General features: G+C 37.3%; 1 protein-coding gene across 1 annotated transcript in view; it reads left to right on the top strand.

Moving 5' to 3' along the window:
- The window catches only part of LOC105465620 (syntaxin 7), a 54,875-nt gene that overhangs the window by 17,579 nt on the left and 15,982 nt on the right, over positions 1–21,314 (top strand). The window contains exon 3 of the mRNA XM_011714149.3: positions 19,320–19,389. Within this exon, the coding sequence (XP_011712451.1) occupies positions 19,320–19,389 (70 nt within the window). The remainder of the gene's footprint in view (positions 1–19,319; positions 19,390–21,314) is intronic.

The raw sequence follows: 21,314 nt of genomic DNA, 5'->3' as shown, positions 1-21,314 counted from the left end.
TTCTCCAAATAGTTGCCAAGGTAAACTTGTAAAACTATAAATCAAATCATGTCATCCTATAGCTTGAAAGGCAACAGTTACTTCTGTGGCTTTTATAATCAGATATAAATCCCCACCGTGCCCCACAATATCCCCAAGATCTGATCCCTGCCCCCACTTGTCAACTACCACTCTGTCCCATGGTGCTGCTCTGCTGCTCCACATTCCACCAGGTAGATCTTCTTTCTGCTTAGTGAACAGTCAGCTCATCCTCACCTCAGGGCCTTTGCACTTGCTCCTCTTCTGCTTCAGACATCTTCCCAGATCTGCATGTAACTGGTTCCTTTCTGGCATTCAGGTCTCGGGGCCCAAAGCTCACTTCCTTAGCAGTGTCTTCCTTGCCTTATCGTTTTGCTTCCTCCAGTCATTCTTTTTCTCATTAACCTGTTTTGTTTTTATAATGCCTTTTACCAGTAAATTAAAGTACTGTTAGTGTTTACTTATTTTTTGACTTTCCTGCTAAAATCTTGGCCCCCAGAGATAAAAAGCTTAATATATCTTGGCTACAAAAGTATTTACACATAATTTTATTCTTTCATTTTTTTAATGAAATTGAGATCACACTATACAGGTTTTTTGGTGCTTACTTTTTTTTCTCTTCTTATTGGTTGCTTACTTTTTTTATGTGGTTATGCCATGCGTCATTTAATTAATTCTCCATTAACAGACATTTTGTCCTAGGTGTATATGTTTAAAAACCTGAGAACTTAACCATTTGTGTTGCCTCCACAAATGACTCCTCTGAGTTCTCTGTAGATAAAGTGTCATGGTGACCATGTGATAAAAATCCCCATACGTCTGTTTTGATACTACATTTATTTAAGAATTTCTGTAATAATTATTAGTTTTTTTCCAGCATAATCTATGCTCAGTAATTGTGTGACAGGGTAGCTTCTCTTTGATTACACATATTCGTTACTTGTGTAGCGGCTACTCAACTGCCCTGTGAGGCTATCCCTCTGTACATTTTGGTTGATTTGGTGCTGAAGTAGGAATCGAACAGTATGAGTTAGGCTTGGCATTTAGTTTTGGTTTCCTGTAGTGATTTTGGCAATCGTCACCCTCATCTCTTTGATCCCTTTTTGTTGTTTTGACCAATTACTGAACAGTGTTTTTATTAAACAGTGTATTAGTCCATTCTCACGTTGCTAATAAAGACATACCTGAGACTGGGTAGCTTATAAAGAAAAAGAGGTTTAATGGAGTCACATTTCCACGTGGCTGGGGAGGCCTCACAATCGTGGCGTAAGACGAAGGAAGAGCATAGGGACTTCTTACATGGCTGCGGGCAAGAGAGGACTTGTGCAGGGGAACTGCCCTTTATAAATCCATCAGATCTCATGAGACTTATTCACTATCTTGAGAACAGCACAGGAAAGACCTGCCCTCATCATCCAATTACCTCCCACTGGGTCCCTCTCACAACATGTGGGAATTGTGGGAGCTACAATTCAAGATGTGGTTTGGGTGGGGACATAGCCAAACCATGTCAAACAGTGATTGCCCTTTATACTTAATCCAAACTGGGTGTTTTTTTTAAGAAGCAATTATTAATTTGTTTGCCTATTAGTTGTTTAGGAGAAACTAAAAGTCATACAAGGTATTATTCTGCAAGTCTTGGTACATTTATTTTTCCTACTCTTCTTTCTCATTATAGTATCATTATCATGATCATTATTTGAAGTTATGTATTAATGATATTGAGTATGGCCACCCACTTCTTTAAGATAGTTTGCCTTTTATTCCATACAAAGTCAAAGTAAATGCCCACAGACATCACCAAGATCCTGTCCTAGTCTACTGCTTGGGAGCCTTCAACAAATATCCAGCCAAGGCCGCTTATTTGTGAATACCCAGTTCACTGCCTTGCTGCTGGGCATGGGAGGAGAGTGGGGCAGGGTGGCCCAAGTACATCCAGTGATTTTAGTTGTATGGTATTTCCTATATACCCTGCTTTGTTCAGTAATCTCTTTCTGGAAGATATGTAAGCTAGTATTTTTAAACTATTTTTCATTGTTTACTCTGTGCCTTGTATTAGGTATCTTTTATTCCTTTCTTTGTGCGTTGTTTTTGATCTTCCAGTCACCCTGGTCAGGTGAGAAAATTTAGGTTTGGAGTGGTTGTCACTTGCTCAAGTTTGTACAGCTGTTAAGTGGCAAGGCTGGTATTTGAGCCCAGGAGAGTCTGGTTCATATAACACGGTGCATTTGGATCATGCTGTATATTTTACCAGGGTGTTACTTGTGCATTTATGTTCATTCCTGCATGAGTATTTATTAAACACCTGTGACGTGCTAGGGACTGTCTGGATGCTAAAGGTATGTCATTGAATAAAATAAAAATATCTGCCTTTATGGAGTGAATCTTTAGTGAGAGCAGACAGACATAAGATAAATAAATAAGTAAATTATGTAGTATGTCAGAAGGAGATGTTAAGTGTTACGAAAAGAAACAATGACAAAAAACATACCGGCAAGGATCCAGTGTGCTGGAGAGGGGTTTGCATTTGACAGATAGGGTGCATGGGGAGTCGGGATGGACTGTACTGAGGAGTTCCTTGTTGAGCACACGTTTGAAGGAAGGAAGGGAATGTGTCCCACAGTATCTAGGGAAAGAGTATTTTCGATGGGGAAATAGCATATCCTTGGGCTGTCAGATGTAAGCACCCCTGGCCTTCAGAGGAATGGAGAGGAGGAAGGAGAGAGAGTTGGGACCAGGTCAGGTAGGGCCTTGCAGGCTGGTGTAAGGACTTTTACTCTGGGTGGAGCCAGGGTTGCGGGGAGGGGAGTGCAGTGCTGGTGCAGAGGCAGTGCAATGTTGGACTCAACCAGAGTTTTAGATTTTGTCAAGTGGTTAAGAAGGGAGAGAGGGGCTTAAGATACATGCAAGAGACTGGGTATGATGACTGACTCCAGAGTTTAAGTTGGGTAAGGAGTGAGTGAAGACATTGGAGGTGAGGAAGCATGGCAAAGTGGCAGGATCAATGGATGGCAGGTTGGAGTTGGGGCCAGGAGAGTGAGCTGGACATGCAGGTGATTTGTAAGTAGATTGCCTGAAACCAAGATTATGAAAGAGTGACAGTTCCTAGTAATGAGAAGGTGTTTGATGGGATCTTGGAGTGTGTGGCTCAGGGAGGGTGGAGGACAGAATCATTTCAATAGGAGACATGTGCAAAGAATGGAGGCCAGCCAGGATGGTGGAAGGATCGTCAACCTGTGGATTGAAATCACAAAAAAATTAAGACAGGAGTCATATTGGAAAGAATGGCAGCGAGCCAGGAACTACAACCAGTGAAGAGTGAGGGGTGGCCCGAGGAACCAGGAATGACTAACCGTGCAGTGGGTGGTGATCATGGGGACTGACGTGTTCTGTGTGTCTGTCTGTTGTTGTGCTTCTTTTCATGGGGCCTTTATTTTTGAATTTGTCCTTCTTTTGTGAGTTCCTCCAGTCTCTAGTTTGTCAGTGCATGCATGTTATCTGGCCGTCTCTGAGGAGTTCTTTTGTGATCTTCCTTTACACTGTGATTGCTTCATTGAGTTGTTTTTTTTTTTTTTTTTTTTTTTAATCCTGTGGGTATTTTGGGGTATAATTTTTACCATATTCACTTTGTGGCAACATGTTTTCCTGCTGCGAGTTCTCTTAGGGAGTTTTACTGTTCTTTTCCACATTTTAAAATAGTCTTTTGTGTGGTTACTCTCCCCATTTTTTTTTTTTTTTGTTTGTTTTTCAATGGAATGAGTTTGATTTTCCTGGCAGGAGATTACAGTGGAGGGAGAGGGAAGTGCCAGTTTCTCTGCTCAAGGGCTCCATTCTCTCTGCTGTGCTGTGCTGTGCTGCCCTGGCGGGACTGTTTCTTTCCTCCTCTGCCTCTCAGCACGTAGCCTGGTGTAGGAGGGCTTCCTGCTCCATCCCTGATGTCATCCCAATCACTTCATCAGCCCCAAGATGCACAGACACCTCTTTCCAAGGTGTTCCCCTGGTTTTTGAGAAGGGTCGGCAGCCCACGGCCGCATGAATCTGTTCTGTGTCTCCTTTTCCCACCTCCAGCACAGTCCCGGGTGCTTCTCAGCCCTGCTTCTGCCCATTCCCAGCTCCGGGTGGGATCGACTCTTCTGATGATTTGCTGGTGACAGTGTGGAGCTCTGCAACCCCGGTTATTCTCCGCCGCACCCATACGGCTTCCTGCTCAGGACCTGCTATTTTCTGTTGCTTTTGGCCATATTTACACGTTTTCGAGAATTTGACCGTATTTACACATTTTGTGTTAATTTCTCTGAAATGTAATTTTTGTGGCTTTTCTCCCTGCTCCCCCATTCTATAATATGCCTTGAGGAGGGAAGAAGGAGGAATATTCAGAAACATGCTTCTACTGTGTTTCTATAAGAAGCAGAAATCGATTTTCAGTGTTTTAGATACAGCTGTCAGCATGTGTTGGCAGTTAGAACTGATCAGAAATGACTGAAGTAAAAGGTTTGGGAATCATGCTTGTAAACTGAGGGGAACTCGCGACAAGAGTTCAGCTGCTTTTGCAGCAGTCGGAGAATTATTGGGCCCTCGAGTGGGTGACAGGAAGGAAGCTCATCATGATGGGCAAAAGATGTGTCAGCGGGGTTGGGGAACTGCAAGGCGCAGGGCCTCACCACTGCGCAGTCCTTACCTGTTTGCTTCTTACACAAATCACATTTTCATGGAACCGTTGTTGCTTCTGATTCCAGACTACCTCAGAGCAGGTAAACTGAGCAGGTCCATGTGAAAAATGTTAGGGTGAATAAATTTGCTAAAAGACCCAGCCTGTAATGTTCCAGCCATCTAGAAGTCCACATTGTTGTTTACATACAATTTTAGATGACTTGTTTTTGTACTTTATTTTTAAGAACTGTGCCCTCAGATTTAACCCTTTATTAATCTACAGTAGCTTTAAAATGCCCCAAATTTCCACTGATTTGACCTTTATGCCTTTCTACCTTTAAAGTATCTGGGAAGAAAACCAATGACAAAGTGAAAATTAAATGTGTTGTAAATTTGAGATTGCTTTGTGGAAGCGGGCTATGCCTTCGGATATTCTGTGCTGGGAAGGGGAGCACAGGAAGCCAGTGTAGTTGGGCCCTGCGGGTGGACACTCTCCATTGAGCTTCCAGCCTCGAGACTCATCCTTTAGAAGATCCTTCTCCATCTCCCTTCCCACCCCTTCTTGTCTCTGCAGTTTGGATCAGTGCTTTTGCTCACAAAGAAGACACGTGTTCTCTTCAGGTCATAAGACAGACCATGAGATATGCTAATGCTAGAGGGGAGAAGCCAAAATTGTTTTAGTAGCCATCCTTCAGATTCTCCAGGAAATTTTTCCACTTGTGATATGCTTTTTAGAGTTTTAATACACTTTTCTTGTTTTTTTCTTGATACAAGAAATAGATAGATGTGGATATTTCTAATGATACATTTTTCTCTGCACATTGTACCGTATAACGAACCCGGATCCTAACTCTAATTGTCCAAGACTTATTAGTAATAACATCTTGTACTTTTATTCTTAGATCTTTATCTATGCTATTTCTAAAATGTTTATATATATATATATATATATATGTGTGTGTGTATATATATATATTTTTTTTTTAAGAAAGAATCTCCCTCTGTCACCTAGGCTGGAGTGCAGCAGCACAATCTTGGCTCACTGCAACCTCCTCTGGGTTCAAGCTATTCTTGTACTTCAGCCTCTCGAGCAGCTTGGACTACAGGGATGTGCCACCATGCTTGGCTAATTTTTGTATCTTTAGAAGAGATGGGTTTTCGCCATGTTGGCCAGGCTGGTCTCAAACTCCTGGCCTCAAGTGATCTGCTTACCTTGGCTTCCCAAAGAGCTGGGATTATAGGCATCAGCCACTGTGCCTGGCCTATATCATCTTGTTTAATACTCCAAACCACCCTCTAACAAAGATGGAGGGCTTGATAGATGAGGAAAGATTGGAGTCTAAAACAGAGTTTGTTTCTTTTAATATTTAGGGTTTTTTTTCTAGTCCTGTTTTAAATATGTCACTTACATGCAACTAGTAGATACACGTCACTGTCACATAGTAGCTGACTCCTCCCTCCCAATTATGGGCTATAACTATCTTGTGTCAATTGATATTTATCATCTCTACAGTTCTTATAATTATATCATAGATTATTAAGTATTAGCACTCAAGTATGGTTCACATTAGATAGTTAAGAAATGTAAATAAGAAGCTGGACACTTAAAAAAGGTGACAGGACTCCCCCATAAGACAGCTTCAAAATACATGGAGCAGAAGCTGACAAAACTGCAAGGAAAAATAGACAAAGCTGCAATTATAGCTTTCAATACCCCGTCTGAATAATTGATAGAACAAGTAGATACCAAATCAGGATACAGAAGATTGAAAATACTAATCACCTTGATAGTGACAGCCATTTATACAACAGTCTATTCAACAACAGCAGAACACACATTTTTCTCAAGTGCACCCAGAACATTTATTAAGAGAGACTATATTCCTGGCGTTAAGCAAGAGTTTCAGCAAACTTTAAAGATTCAAGTCATACGAGATCTATTCCTTGACTACAGTGAAATTAAATTAGAACTCAGTAACAGAAAGATCCCTGGAAAATCCCCAAATGTTTGAAAACTAAACACATTTCAGATAAGCTGTGGATCAAAGAGAAGGCCAAACAGAGGAATTGGAAAATATTCTGAACTGAATGTAAATGAAAGCATCATATATCAAAATTTGTTGGATAGTATTAACTCAATACTTAAGGGAGCACTAAACACCTGCATTAGAAAAGAAGACAGGTCTCAAATCATGACCTCAGTTTTCACACTAAGAAATTTAGTAAAAACAACTGAAATTACAAAGTCAGCAGGAAAAAGGAAATTCAAATCATAGTGGAAATCGAAGGGGGAAAAAAATCAATGAAACCAAAAGCTATTTCTTTGAGATCAGTAGAACTGATAAACCTCTAACCAGACTGAATATGAAAAAAATAGAAGAAACAAATTACTGATATCAGGAATGAGAGAGATGATCTATTACAAATTCTACATATTTTTATATGTAAAAATCTATACATATTTACATCTATTCCGTACATTACAGAATCTGTCATTTATTTAAAGGATTTTTTTTCCTTTGAAATGGTTTTTATTTTTTTTTTTTTACTTTAAGTTCTGGGACAGATGTGCAGAATGTGCAGGTTTGTTACATAGGTATACATGTGCCTTGGTGGTTTGCTGCATCTACTAACCCGTCATCTAGGTTTTAAGCCCCACATGCATTCAGCATTTGTCCTAAGGCTCTCCTTCCCCTGCTGTCCATCCCCCTACAGGCTCCGATGTGTGATGTTCCCCTTCCTGTGTCCATGTATTCTCATTGTTCAACTCCCACTTATGAATGAGAACATGCAGTGTTTGCTTTTCTGTTCCTGTGTTAGTTTGCTGAGAGTGATGGTTTCCAGCTTCATCCATATCCCTGCAAAGGACGTGAACTCGGTTGTTTTTTTTTTTTTTTTTTTTTTTTTTTTTTGTGGCTGCAGTTAAGGGAATATTATAAACAACTTTATGACAATAAAGTTGACATCTTAGATGAAATGGATAAATTCCTTGATAGACACAAATTATCAAAGTTCACTCAAAATAAGTCAGTAACCTGCCTGGCTCTATATCAAGCAAATTGAAATTACAACTTAAAACTTTCTCACAAAGAACCAGACTCAAATATCTTCACTAGTGTATTCTATCAAATATTTAGCTAATTGTACACAAACTGTTTCAAAAAATTGAAGACTTCATTTTATCAGGTCAGTATAATCCTTATATTGAAACCAGATAAAGACAGTAAAAGAAGAGAACACTAGGCTGGGTGCAGTGGCTCATGCTTGTAATCCCAGCACTTTGAGAGGCCAAGGCTGGTGAATCACCTGATGTCGGGAGTTCAAGACCAGTCTGGCCAATATGGTGAAACTGTCTCTACTAAAAACACAAAAAATTAGCCGGCAGTGGTGGTGGGCACCAGCTACTTGGGAGACTGAGGCAGGAGAATCGCTTGAATCCGGAGTGGGAGGTTGCAGTGAGCTGAGGTCACGCCACTGCACTCCAGGCTGGGCGTGACAGAGTGAGACTGTGTCTCAAAAAAACAAAACAAAAAACAGAAAAAAAAAAAAAAAAAACTACATATCAATTTCATCTCATGACATAAATGCAAAAAATTTAAACAATTTAATCAAATCCACCAATATTTTAAAAGGATATAACAAGTGGAGTATATCCCAGGAATTCAGGGTTGGTTTAATATTCAAAGAGCAATCATTGTTGTTCATTATATTAACAAACTTAAAAAGAAAACCTATATAATCATCTCATTAGATGCAGAAAAAGTATTTGAGAAATTCTACTTCTATTCCTAACAAAAATTATCAGTAAACTAGGAGTAGAAGTGAACTCTTTAACCTGACAAAAGAGCATCTATGAAAACTTACAGTGTCACACTTAATGGTGAAAGACGAATGCTTTCCTTTATAAGATCAGGAACAAGACAGGGATGTCTGCCCTCACCACTTCTATTCAGAATTGTACTGGAGGATCCAGCTAGTGCAGATGGATAATATAAACAAATAAAAGGTCTTCACATTGGGAAAAGAATTAAAACCATTTGTGTTCACAGACATAAATGTCTAGAATATCTGATGGAATCTACAATTTAAAAAAAATTACTAGAACAAAAAGTCAATTTAGTAAGGTTGCAAAATATATGATCAATGTACAAAAATAAATTGTATTTCTCTATACTGACAATGAGCAATCAAAATACAAATTTGAAATTTAAAAAGCTGGCATTTACAATAACATCAAACATTATGAAATACTTGGGGGCAAAATAAGTGAAATACTTGAACACTGAACAATACAAAATATTGCTGAAATTAAAGAAAACCTATACGATTGGGAAGATATACCTTGATCATGCATCAGAAGACAGTATTGTGATTTGAACGGACACTTCAACAAAGAAGATATTCAGATGGCAAATAGCACATATTTGCCATCTCAACTAAGGATGTTTGGATACTCAACATCCTTAGTTATTAGGAAAATACAAATTAAACACACAGATACCACTATTAACCTATTTGGCAAAATTTAAAAGACTGAGCGTACCAAGTACTGGAGAGGATGTTGAGGAACAGAAGCTTTCATACACTGCTGGTGGAAGTGTAAAATGGAACCGCTTTGTCAAATAGTTTGGCTGTTTTAAGAAAGCTAAATGTAACACCTATTGTACCATCCAGCCATTCTACTCCTGTTTATTCACACATAAAAATTAAATATATGCCGATATAAAGACTTGTAGACAGATACTACTAGGAGCTTTATTTGTAATGGACAAAAACGGGAAACAACACAAAGGTCCATCAATAGGTGAATAAACAAATTGTGTTGTATCATCCAGTGGAATACTCAGCAATAAAAGGAATGCACTATTGATATACAGAGCATGGATGAATCGTAAAATAAGTAGGCTAACTTAAGCCAGACGCCACACTTTTTCAAAAAAGAGTAAATACTTTGTGATTTCATTTATATAAAACTTCAGAAAATGCAAAATAACGTAAAGCAACAGAAAGCATGTTAGTGATTGCTTGGTGATGAAGGGAGGAAGCAACAGATATATGCAGGAGGGAGGAAATTGCAAACTACAACAAGGAAACTTTTTGAGGGTGAAGAATCTAATAACTGTCTTAAGTGTGATGATGGTTTTACAGATGTACACATATGTGCAAACTTGTAAAACTGTAGTTTATATATTTGCAGTTTGTCAGTTGTACCTCAATAAAGTGGCATTTTATTAAAACAATGTTAATAAGAATATTCTTATTAATTCATTTCTGACCTTCAAGAGAACAACAGACTCTGTTGAACTCTTGCTATATCCGGTACACGGTGCCTACCTGTATTGTTCTTGGTTAAAGTTTATGACAACTGAGAAATAGGTGCTTTCTCACTGTTGAAGCAATTGTAGCTTGGGGACATTAGGTAAATTGTCCAGGGTCAGCAGCCAGGAAGAAGTGAGATAAGGTTTCCAAATCAGGCTTTCTGGCTCCAACTGTGCCTGCTGGTCAGCCTTCAATTGTACTTCTTCCTCAGTGTGATGTGGCTAAGTCTGTGTTGGAATCTCAAAGTCACTTGTCCAGGGATTTTACTAACCATTATTTTTTTCTATGTTTGGCTGTTACAAGTTGGTTATTTTATGTTGAAAACAGATGTTTTCTGCTAAAATTGAAGACAGCTATTCTTAGTTATTTGGAGACAGTTCTTTGAAGGTACTCTGTGTGTGTGTTAGGTTGATCTGCCATGCCGCCACAGCCTGGCCAGTCTCATTTGTCAGACAGCATCCATTCGCTGGTGAACTCTGACAGGTGGTAACATTATGTATTAATAGCCTCTGATACCAAATTCAGCCTACAATTTTATGACAAACTATTCTTTACTGTAAAGCTTTTTTTCTTAAATAGTCCACTAGATGGCAGCAGATCCATGTGGAATAGAATGGGTCTTCACTGCTGTAGATGAAGAGCCAGAAATGGGACACTGTTTTGTTTTTGATGACCCAGTAGTGCCTCATTTTCGGATGTGTAGGAAATGGTATTCTTTTTCTGTTATGAAAAAATGTAACATACTCTTTGAAGTCACGCTTGTGGAAGTGAGTAGTGGTACAGATAGTTCAAAATTGTAGATAATGCAAAAATAATTTTTTCTTTGTATTCTCATAGAGACACATGTTGATTTAATCCTATCTGTATGCATTAGATGAACTTTTCTTCAAGAAACTGTTTATGCTTAAATAATTCTTTTTATGGTTGGAAAAACTGCAGCTTGTTTCATGAGTTTTTTTCTTTAATTGGACCTAGGCCGATCAAAATAGAAGATGACTGTCCTACAAATTCATAGCACCTAAGGCTAGATAATGAAGTGAAATCCTACAGACTGGACTTGGGAGAAAATAGGAGGATTATTTATTTTTCCAGATCACCATACTGCTTGTCATCTGACTAGAAACCTCTTATCTCCCTTTCTCTAAGCTTATTTTTCTCAAGCATTTTTGAATATGGTCAATTGGGGCGTGGCAGAAGATCCTGTGAACCCACATATCCTACTATCCATGCCTTCTAGAAGAGGAAGAACTTAGGAGATAGCCAAAAACCAGAGAGTCATAAAATAATAGAGTGCTAACAATATTTTTGCAGCAAATATGCTATAAAAATGCTTATCCAAAGCAATGAAAACGTATTTTGTTTCTAAATTAGTATAAGAGCAACAGATGAAAATGAAGTACTCAAGCCAACACCTATGATGGGTGAATAACATATTCTGAGAATTAAAGAAATTCAACTCAGTGTACATGCATGCATGTTCAATGGAAATTTTGTAACATTGTTAAATATTTTACTAGATAGACTTAACAATATAGTGACTACAGCAGATCCTCCATTTCCGTGGGTTCTGCATGGATTCAACCAACCATGGAACAAAAATATTCAGAAAAATTTAAAAAATAAAAAATACAAATAAAACCCAGCACACTATAACAATTTACATATCATTTATTTTATATTAGGTATTGTAAGTAATGTAGAGATGATATTCAGGAGGATGCGCATAGGTTATATGCAAATACTCTGCCATTTTGTATTAGAAACTTGAGCATCTGTGGATTTTGTTATCTGTGGGAGGTGGATGGAGGGAGGCATGGAACCAATCCTCTAGGGATAGTGAAGGATGACAGTACATTCAAATAACATGCCAAGTTGAGTTTTTAAATACAAGGTTTTAGTAATTTTTAATAATTGAGGACAAGGACCGGCCAACTTTCCCTGTAAAGGGCGGACACTTTTAGACTTTCTTGCATTTTCTTTTTTTTTTTTTGTTAACCCTTTCAAACTGTAGCAACAGTTCTTAGCTTGGAAGTCTATACGAAACTAGGTTTCAGGCTCTACGGGCCATAATTTGTTGACCCTGGTGTAGGAGGGTAATGCTAGTTGTATATAAAATGAAGTCTCTGGAATCTTGGCAGTTCATAAAACCCGGAGAAAGAGCAGGCATTTCTTTCTTGATCACTTTCAGCTGGAAGAAGGACCCTTGTGATCCACTGCCGGACCTAAACTTACTTTGAGTGCTGCTGGAAACCTCTAAACATCTCAGTTCAACTCCTTCAGTTTACTTTTTCAATCTAGACACACTTCTTTTTTCTTTGTTTGCTTTGTCAACCGTCACACACCTGGATTATGAAATAATGTGTTTTAACGTCTTTTACTTTCAGTTCTTTTAACACACTGAAAAAAGTTTTTTGAAAACCAAGAAATCTACATTCTAACCCTAGCTCTTCTAATAAATAGCTATAGTTGTTGGAACAAGTTAGTTATTCTGTCTGGTTCTCAGCTTCTTTGTTTATAAAATAGGATTGAACTAATACCATATAATATTTCTTCCAAATTTGATTTAGTAGTTTCAGATTTATGTTTCTGTAATCCCTTTATCACCTGATCAGATGATGCCTTTAATTGATCCTCAAGTGTAGACCTGCTCAATTTAAAGGAACACAACAAATTAATGTTGATGTTCAACAGCCCTCCCATTGTGCCTGGTACATAGTAGATGCCCAGTAAATGTGTGTCGAATGAATCAATGAGTGAATAATAAATGGGCATAACTACCTTTCTTAACTCTCCATTTATTTATGCTTTATGTTTTAGAAATACATATTATTATATGTTTTGGTCTTTCCAGTATTCTTTTTATGGTTCACTCATAAAACTATTCATTGAGGGTCAACAATATGATAAATTCTGGAAATACCAAAATGAATAAAACTTAGTCTTTGCCTTTAAGAAGTTTGCCTTCTAGTTAGGGTGACTAATAGGTATTCTGATCATTTCAGTGTATGTCTGAGTATGACATTAGAGGTTTGAATCTCCAAACTGAAATGTCCTGTTTCTTACCCTTCAAACCATTACAAATGCCACCTTCATTACAGCTTTTTGGATTGTTCTCCAATAGAACACATATATTATAATATAGGTCATTGTTTGAAACATTGTTATAGCATTTGTTGCTGCTGCTCCCTCTGAGTTTATATGGTGTTTGTACTTTCTTTTTGTCCTTTTCTAGATTGTATGCTGCATAAGTGTAGGGGGACTTGTCTTCCATTTCTATTCATGAGAAGCAACTCGCTCTCATTAGTTAAATGCATTCTATTAGGCAATAACATAATGGTTGTTTTCTAAGAGGCTTCATTTTATGAGACATTGTATTATCTTAAAAAATTGTTTCAGAGTGACAAGGAGGTTGTTAGCGAGATCATTTGATTTTTAAGAAATTTCAGTATCTATAAAACCTAAATCTACAAAGCCAAAAGCACAGAGTAAATGTAGCTTTTGATTGTAACTAGATTGTTAGTAATAGTGACTAATACTTTCATTATTAATCACTTGAATTATAATGAAGGTAAGCAATGTTCAAAGAATCTTAAAACAGTTTTGTTGCTTTGACCATCAGTTTTTTTCCCCCTCCAAAGACTGGCTCTGTGATGCTGCTTCTCAGTGGTCATAATATTATAACCGAAAAGATCCCAGTGTAATAGTAGCTTTGGGTATTAGGTGACCCAAAATAAATTTCACTGTAATTTATCCCTTTTGTTTTCTACAGTGAACACACTTCCTTTTTTTGTACCTAAGCTTAAAAACAAAAGCTCCTGCCTGACATACTGCTGCTATCCCTCATACAACGAGAACTCCTTTCCCATTTCCACAGAAAGGATAAAACAGGTCTATTCAGTTCCTGTAGCCAATGCCAAATCTAGGGGGTGATTTCCTGTGCGCTCCTCTCTTTCAGCAAAACTGAGCAGCAGTATCCCTTAGCCTGTGGAACAGTGTCTCTGTGTAACCACAAACAGTACGTTCTATATATAACAGTGGAGGAAATAGATAGGGAAGGAGACAGACAGTTAATATATCTAAATATATACATTGCAGAACAAGAGAAAGAATATTGGCAGGTCCTCAGTTGCCACTCTACAGCTGATCACAGGCTGCAGTTTGTATTACTATTTTCCTGTTACAATAACCATTCCACGTTCCTCTTGCTTTCTTTCAGTATCTCAGCTGTTTGGGATAACCCAGATTTTCATCCCTTGGTCCTTGTTGCTCCTGCTCACAGGCTATGCAGTACTCACTTTTATGATTGTAGATGGCATTATTATCAGGTCCCCTCCAGTTCATCTCCCTTTTACTTGGGTATGAGCATACCCCAACTTCTGCTTAATAATTACCTCAATCAACATACTACCTTGTCCCTAAATGACCAGTTGTAGTCTTGAAAACGTGATTGTTTTCCTCACTTGGATATTGTCTCTAAATCATCTTGAGAGATGGAAAAAATTGTACAAATGGATAATTAGATGTAATTGTGAAATACTGCACTTTGTCCCCTTACTTCCCAAATCCAAGTTTCTTTCTGGCTGTAGGTGAAACAGCACCCTGGAGTGCTGGTTCTTTGAGACCATAAAGATCCTATAGGACAGCACTTCAGTTTCCCAAGATGCTTGTCTCCCAGGTGGTGCCAGGATTGAGTCTCAGTAGGCCATAAACATTCTAGAAGTCCAGCAGCTTCTAGATAACAGAATGCATGGCAGAGCAGTGAATCCCATTGTCCTTGATTTTTTTTTCTCTGTAATTTCTTGATCAGAAGCATCAGTGTGTGGAACACCTTGATTGTGACTAATAGGTGGACTAGGAGTCTGGTAGAAGCATGGGGTGGGGTGAGTGGGGACGGGCGGCAAGGGGCGCAGTGGGTGCTTAGAGGATGCATAACAGAACCCAGAGTAGTACCATTGAAGTGAATATAAAATTCTGCCTCCTCCAAGACGGAAGGAGCACAGTTATCTTGTCACCAGCTAGCTGGGTCAACCCTCAACAACGTCACATCACTAGTTTGCTTTTTATTTTTAAATTAGCGCATTATTCAAAGTGTTTGTAAAGGTAATTAGCCATAGGAAATAAAATCGGTAAAATCATCTCTGTAGAGCATATGGATATGCATCTGGGAAGTCCAAAGGATGAATGAAAACATTAATACAAAAAATCAAAAATAATTTACTAGGGTATAACATGAGATTGCTATTGTTGCAAATTGGTATATGGCAATGCCCATGGTCACGTCCACCTGAGTAAGGGGAAATCCGTATTGGTGAACCTCCCTCTGGCTTTTGTTCTGACAACCATTTATTGCTAGTTTATTATTTCACTGAACAAGTGCTTCAGGAGTTGGGGTGAGGGATAGGCTGACTGACATACGTAGAACAAAATGTAGAAAGGCTGTGCCAACAAGAGAACACCCAATTCATGGTGAACAGCTTGGCTCGCTTGGTTACCTTGTACCGTTGTGTACTCTATCCAGGGCTCAGTAGCAAGGCCAGAATGAGTCCTCGAAAGGATGGTTTTGCTCCAATATTCTAAGGGACCCCTATGTTTTTCCTATTGGGATTTGCTACTAGTTTCCTTCAGTGCCCTGAAATTACACAGGCTTGATGTACCATTGGATTAGCTGAGTCATTAAAGCCAAGTTGTAGATCTGCTTATACCACCACTTGAACTCTCTGGATGGCCTTTTCTTTTTGGGAGTTGAAGCTGAAGCTGGTAACCTTTGGGTCATTCAGTAAAGGGTGGAAGCAGCATTAAAAAGTCTGTTTCTCATTTGTACTTGAGTCTACAAAGAAAAGCACTTTGCAGAAGTATGTCAGTTATCTACAGATTAATTCACGAAGATTTTTCACTGAGGAAACACTGCCCTGTATTTTCATGGCTTTATTTTCTACCTGCTGGCTTACTTATGCTTTGCAGACATCTAAGAGTACATGTTGCTTCCTGCTTTTCTGGTCCTAAAAGCAGATGTAACAAGTCTATTGGACTAATGTAGTGTCCTGTAGGAGGAGATGATCCATATCCTTGACAACAAAATTGTAGTACAGAGATTGAGAGTGTACATAACCATGAGATAAACCTGCGAAGGCTTGCTGATGTCCCATCCCATTGATAGCAAATCCTTCCTCATGTTCTCTGTCTTTTAGGATAGAGCAAAAAGTGTTTGCCGTATCAGCAGGTATATACAAGTAGCTAGAGATTGTGATGCTCTGTTGTAGTACATCCATCACATTTTGAGGAACATTGCAGTTGGAGTCACCACCTGAATAGCTTTTGCTAGTTGTCATGAGCATTAGCCTTCTGCATCCTCCAGATAGACCAGTTAAATGGGAATGAGAGGCATGTCCACTCCCTGCTCTTTCTGTCCTTTGTGGTGGCATTTCTGAGTAATTCCCAGGGAACAGATAATGCCCTTGGTTTTATTGTTTCATTAGAGTTCCAGTGATTTCTTTCTTCCATAAGAACCCTTACTTAGGGAGTATGAGTGAGAACTGGGGGTTGCTGAGTATATCTGTTATCTGTTCAGAAACCGGAAATTACCACATGGTGGAACTAGGCACCCACTGGGCCTGTCAGAATCTATTTCTACTCAATTCTTTCATTGGCTGAGTAATTTTATATAGCATTCATGTAGTGTACTTGTTTGTACTTTGCAAGATTGATATGCATTTCAGTCCTTTTTGTGCTATTCGGTTTATTCATGAATATTAAAGTTCCTATTCTTGGCCCATTTTTCTTTTTTTTTTTTTTTTGTTATGCTTTAAGTTCTGGGATACATGTGCAGAATGTGCAGGTTTGTTACATAGGTATACACGTGTCTTGGCCCATTTTTCTACTGGATTGTCTGGCATTTTCTAAATTATTTCTAGTTATTGACTATTGCTCCTTCTTTCTTATATATTATATAGTCTATACCTTTTGTTTTTAAGGCTTTTGATTGCAATTATATCCTCAACTGCTTTTCATAATTTTTACCAATCAGAAATGTGGAAGTTTAATTATCAGTGAAGTTGAAATTTTGTTATATATACATTTGGCTTTTGTAAATTGCAAGATTATAACCTTTGTCCATTTTTTATTGGGCTGTTTTTCTGTTACTAAAAATAACTACCACTGTAGTTTAACCTTTTTCCTCTTCATATCCTGCAGTTACTGTCTCCCATGTGTATACAAACACACACTTACATAAGTACTTGTGATATATGTACACATCTTTTATATAACATTTAACAAAGTTCTTTTATGTAGTCAAATTTGTCAATATTTTCCTCTGTGGGTTTTAGTTTTGTATCATCCTTAGCTAATATTTTATATCTCTTACTCCAAGATCATATATAAGATCATATGATAAAAACATTTATATTTCTTATAGCAGTTTAATATTTTCAATTTTACTATTTAAATTAATAGTTTATTAAAAATATATTTTGCTATGCTGGGAGGTAGGGTTCTTTCTCCCCCGCCCAAATGGTTAGTCAGTTTTCCTGGTGTCATTTATTAAATAATTTATTTTTTCTCACTTGCTATGATTTTTTCCTAAAGAACAATAACCCTTTAGAGTTGAGATAAACACCTGCCAGTAGTCTATCGATGCCCATACTACAGTTTGTATTATCAATACACTTAAGAAAATAAAGCCCCTATAAGGCAGTTCAAGAAAATCTGTTGAGGTTGAGAGAGAATATATAGCTAATCACAAGCAGCCGTAAGTTAAACACAGCAAACAAAATTTGTTCATCTTATGAAAGGAAAAATCAACTCCCAAAAAGCAAAAATAAATTCCTATTAAATTAACCAAATGCTAACAGTTACTATATGCTTTGATTCCTCTCTAGTCTTTCTGTTTTTCAGCTTTGACTTAAAAGCAGTGTTTATTACTTCATTCCCAGTGACCAAAACTTATCCTGCATTTTGTAATACTTTATCGTTCCCTTGAGCGTGTAAATAATGAATATTTTTAAAGCATTTAAGCTATATAAGTAAACCACTCATTTAAATAAAAAGAGTGGGAGGGGGTTAGATTGTTAAGAGTTCTTTGGATTTTCAGATTATTTCCACTTGACGTTTTATTTATGTACCATGACATTTTATTTATGTCCCCACACACATAAAACTATATAGATCTTCCCCTTTTGTGTAGAGCCTTTAAAAAAAAAATTGCAATAGTCGTAGACTTCCGGATTGTGAGTTTAACATGACTTTTAAGCCCTGCACTTCTTATTGAAAAATTGTTAAGTATTCTAAACCTCACAAAGTATATATAAAAGTGTAGTACAATGAACCTTTCATCCGGATTCACCAGTTGTGGGCAGTTTTCAACTTCTGTTTAATGTGTTTTTTACTTTCTGTATTCAAATTTCTCCAATTGTCCCTACGATTTTTTTTATAGTACTTGCTTTTTCCTGATTCGGAATCCAGTCAAAACTCATACAGTGACTTTTGGGTATTTTAATTCTTTAATTTAGAAAGCATCCCTGTCTTGGTCAACTTTTTTCTTCCCTTTTTTGACATTGACTTCTTCAAATGCTCAGGCATATTATCTCGTAGATTGTCCCACAATCTAAACTGGTCTAATTTCTTTTTGTAATTAGATTCATGTTAAATATTTTGGCAAGAAAAATCCATAGATCATATTGTGACTTTCTCACTGCAGCATGTCACAAGGTTCATAATGTCAGTTTTTTCCATTCTCACTGCTAAATTTGGTCATTTGTTTTCAGACAACAGATTTATATATGATAAAGTTATGTCTTTTATAATTAATGTCATCTGTGTGGTGGTAATTTAAGTTGTGTGAATGTCCTGTGATTTTAGCATTTTTTGATGATCTTGCTAAAATCAGTTATTACATGGATAATTGAAAAATGATTTTTTCTAATTCTATTATTCCTTTCTCATTTATTAACTATAACTTATTTACATTATATTCTAATGAAATGTGTAATCATTACTTATTTTCCTCACAATTTTTATGCTAGTAGCATTGAAGTCTGTGTGCCATTGTATTTAATATCCTAATGGGATAAGGAAGAAGATGGTATTTTGGGGTCATAAGTGCATTTTCACAAGTTAACGTTCCCACACAATTTCCTCTTGAAAATTAATTCATTTTTGTTACTAATTAGATTTAAGTAAACCGTTTATTCTTTTTCCCAGTTAATATTTTCTATTTTCATCTTTGTTTTTCTGTCTGTTTTCAACTGCCCAATTGCTTGTACATATTTTTAACTCATTGTTTCTGTTGCCTTAACTTTTGTGACAATTAATACATGAATTTTCTATTATAATAGCTGTAGAAATACAAAGAACTCTGAATCAACTTGGAACACCTCAAGATTCACCCGAATTGAGGCAACAGCTGTAAGTATCTAGTTAAACAAATAAAAGAGAAAGGAAAAACTCTATTGCTATTATTCTGTTGCTTTTACAGTATGTAGTGTTATGTTTATTGGAGGAAAAAAATGGAAAAACAATGGAGTTTTTCTCCTACCTTATCCATACATTTGTTCCGAGCTTTTGTGTAGATTTTTCCCTGTCTGGAGTAGGAAGGTGTTTTTATTTTAAAAATCTGGCAGGCCGAGGCAGGCGGATCATTAAGTTCAGGAGTTTGAGAACAGCCTGGCCAATATGGTGCAACCCCATCTCTACTAAAAATACAAAAATTAGCCAGGCATGGTGGCAGGCTTCTGTAGTCCCAGCTACTCAGGAGGCTGAGGCAGGAGAATCTCTTGAACCCAGGAGGTGGAGTTTGCAGTGAGCCAAGATCACACCACTGCACTCCAGCGTGGGCAACTGAGCAAGACTCTGTCTCAAAAAAAAAAAAAAGAAAAAAAGAAAATTCTTTGATAGGCTTACCCTATCAAAGCAGAATTTCTTTAGTTGCATTTCTTATAGTTTTTAGGTAGGTTGTTTTTGACAGCTGTTGAAAAATTATACTCTAGTATCTCAATTTATGTGATTTACTTTCCATAGCTAACAATCCCTGCAGTCACCAGAGTTTTATTTGGTTTAGATCCAATACATATCCAGCTACGTGAGCTGTTTCCCCACAAGTTTATACCTACATCCTTGAATTTCAGAGAGCATTAGCTTCCCTTTAAAAAAAAAGTTATAGTGAATTATGTAGTACATATTCCAGTAAATTAATACGCTGTTAGAAGACCAGCGGTCATAGCAATAATATCTTGTCTGTGGTATGTTATGGATTTTACAGAGTGTTTTTATATATTTTCTCATTTAAACCTTACAGAATTGGAGTAAGAGAAATAGACCAAAAGAACTGTTTCCATTTTGTTCATGTCTCTTACGGGTTTAATGAGTTGCCCAATGTCACTTAAAACTTAAGTCTTAAATTTTATTTCAGTACTGTTACAGCTGTAAATTTCAAGTCACATATATCTAGTAAGCAATACTTCTAAACAACATTAAGTGTAGAGGGAAAATTGCAAAGAGAATGATATTAAAAGATAGGTAATAGGAATTCATATTTTTAGGAAGTACAATTTGAAGAACTTACAATTATCTCTAATTTATATTTTATTTTTCCACAGTGGGTAAGTGTCAGAATGGTAAAAATGCTCCAAGCCACAATTCATCAAACTAAATTAAAATGGAATAGAAGTACATAATTCATAATAGTTCTAATATTTTGAGTTAATAGTGAAGATTCTGAATATATATCCATAGTCACTCAGAATTTTTTTTTTTTTTTTTTTTTTGAGGCAGGATCTCATGCTGTCACCCAGGCTGGAGTACAGTGACTTGATCACAGTTCACTGCAGTCTGGACCTCCCAGGCTCAATCGATTCTCCCACCTCAGCCTCCTGTGTAGCTGGGAATACAGGCATGTCCACCATGCCTGGCTAATTTTTGTATTTTTTGTGGAGATGGTGTTTTGCCATGTTGCCTGGACTGGTCTTCAATTCTGGACTCAGACAGTCCCCCCACCTCAACCTCCCAGAGTGCTGTGATTACAGACATGAGCCACCATGTCCGGCCTAAGGTCTTCTTTTTAAAACTTTGACTATATTATGATTTCCAAAGATTTACAAAAATGCATTAAAGATAGGGTATTTGGTAAATAGAGATAGAAATAGATTTTAATTACCCTTTGTCAGCCAAATACAGATCCCTATTCTTAAGCATATTCTTATACAGTATCTCGTTATTTTAAAGGACCCTAAGTGTGACCAGACCACATTTAAAATGAGATGAAATATATGAGAGGTACTGATGTTGTAATTTGTAAAACATCACAATATGAGCTTTTTCTTTAGTGTCATGTT

This window comes from Macaca nemestrina, chromosome 5 (genome assembly GCF_043159975.1).
Source record: "Macaca nemestrina isolate mMacNem1 chromosome 5, mMacNem.hap1, whole genome shotgun sequence".
Lineage (NCBI taxonomy): Eukaryota > Metazoa > Chordata > Mammalia > Primates > Cercopithecidae > Macaca > Macaca nemestrina.
This window is presented reverse-complemented; position numbering and strand designations above follow the sequence as displayed.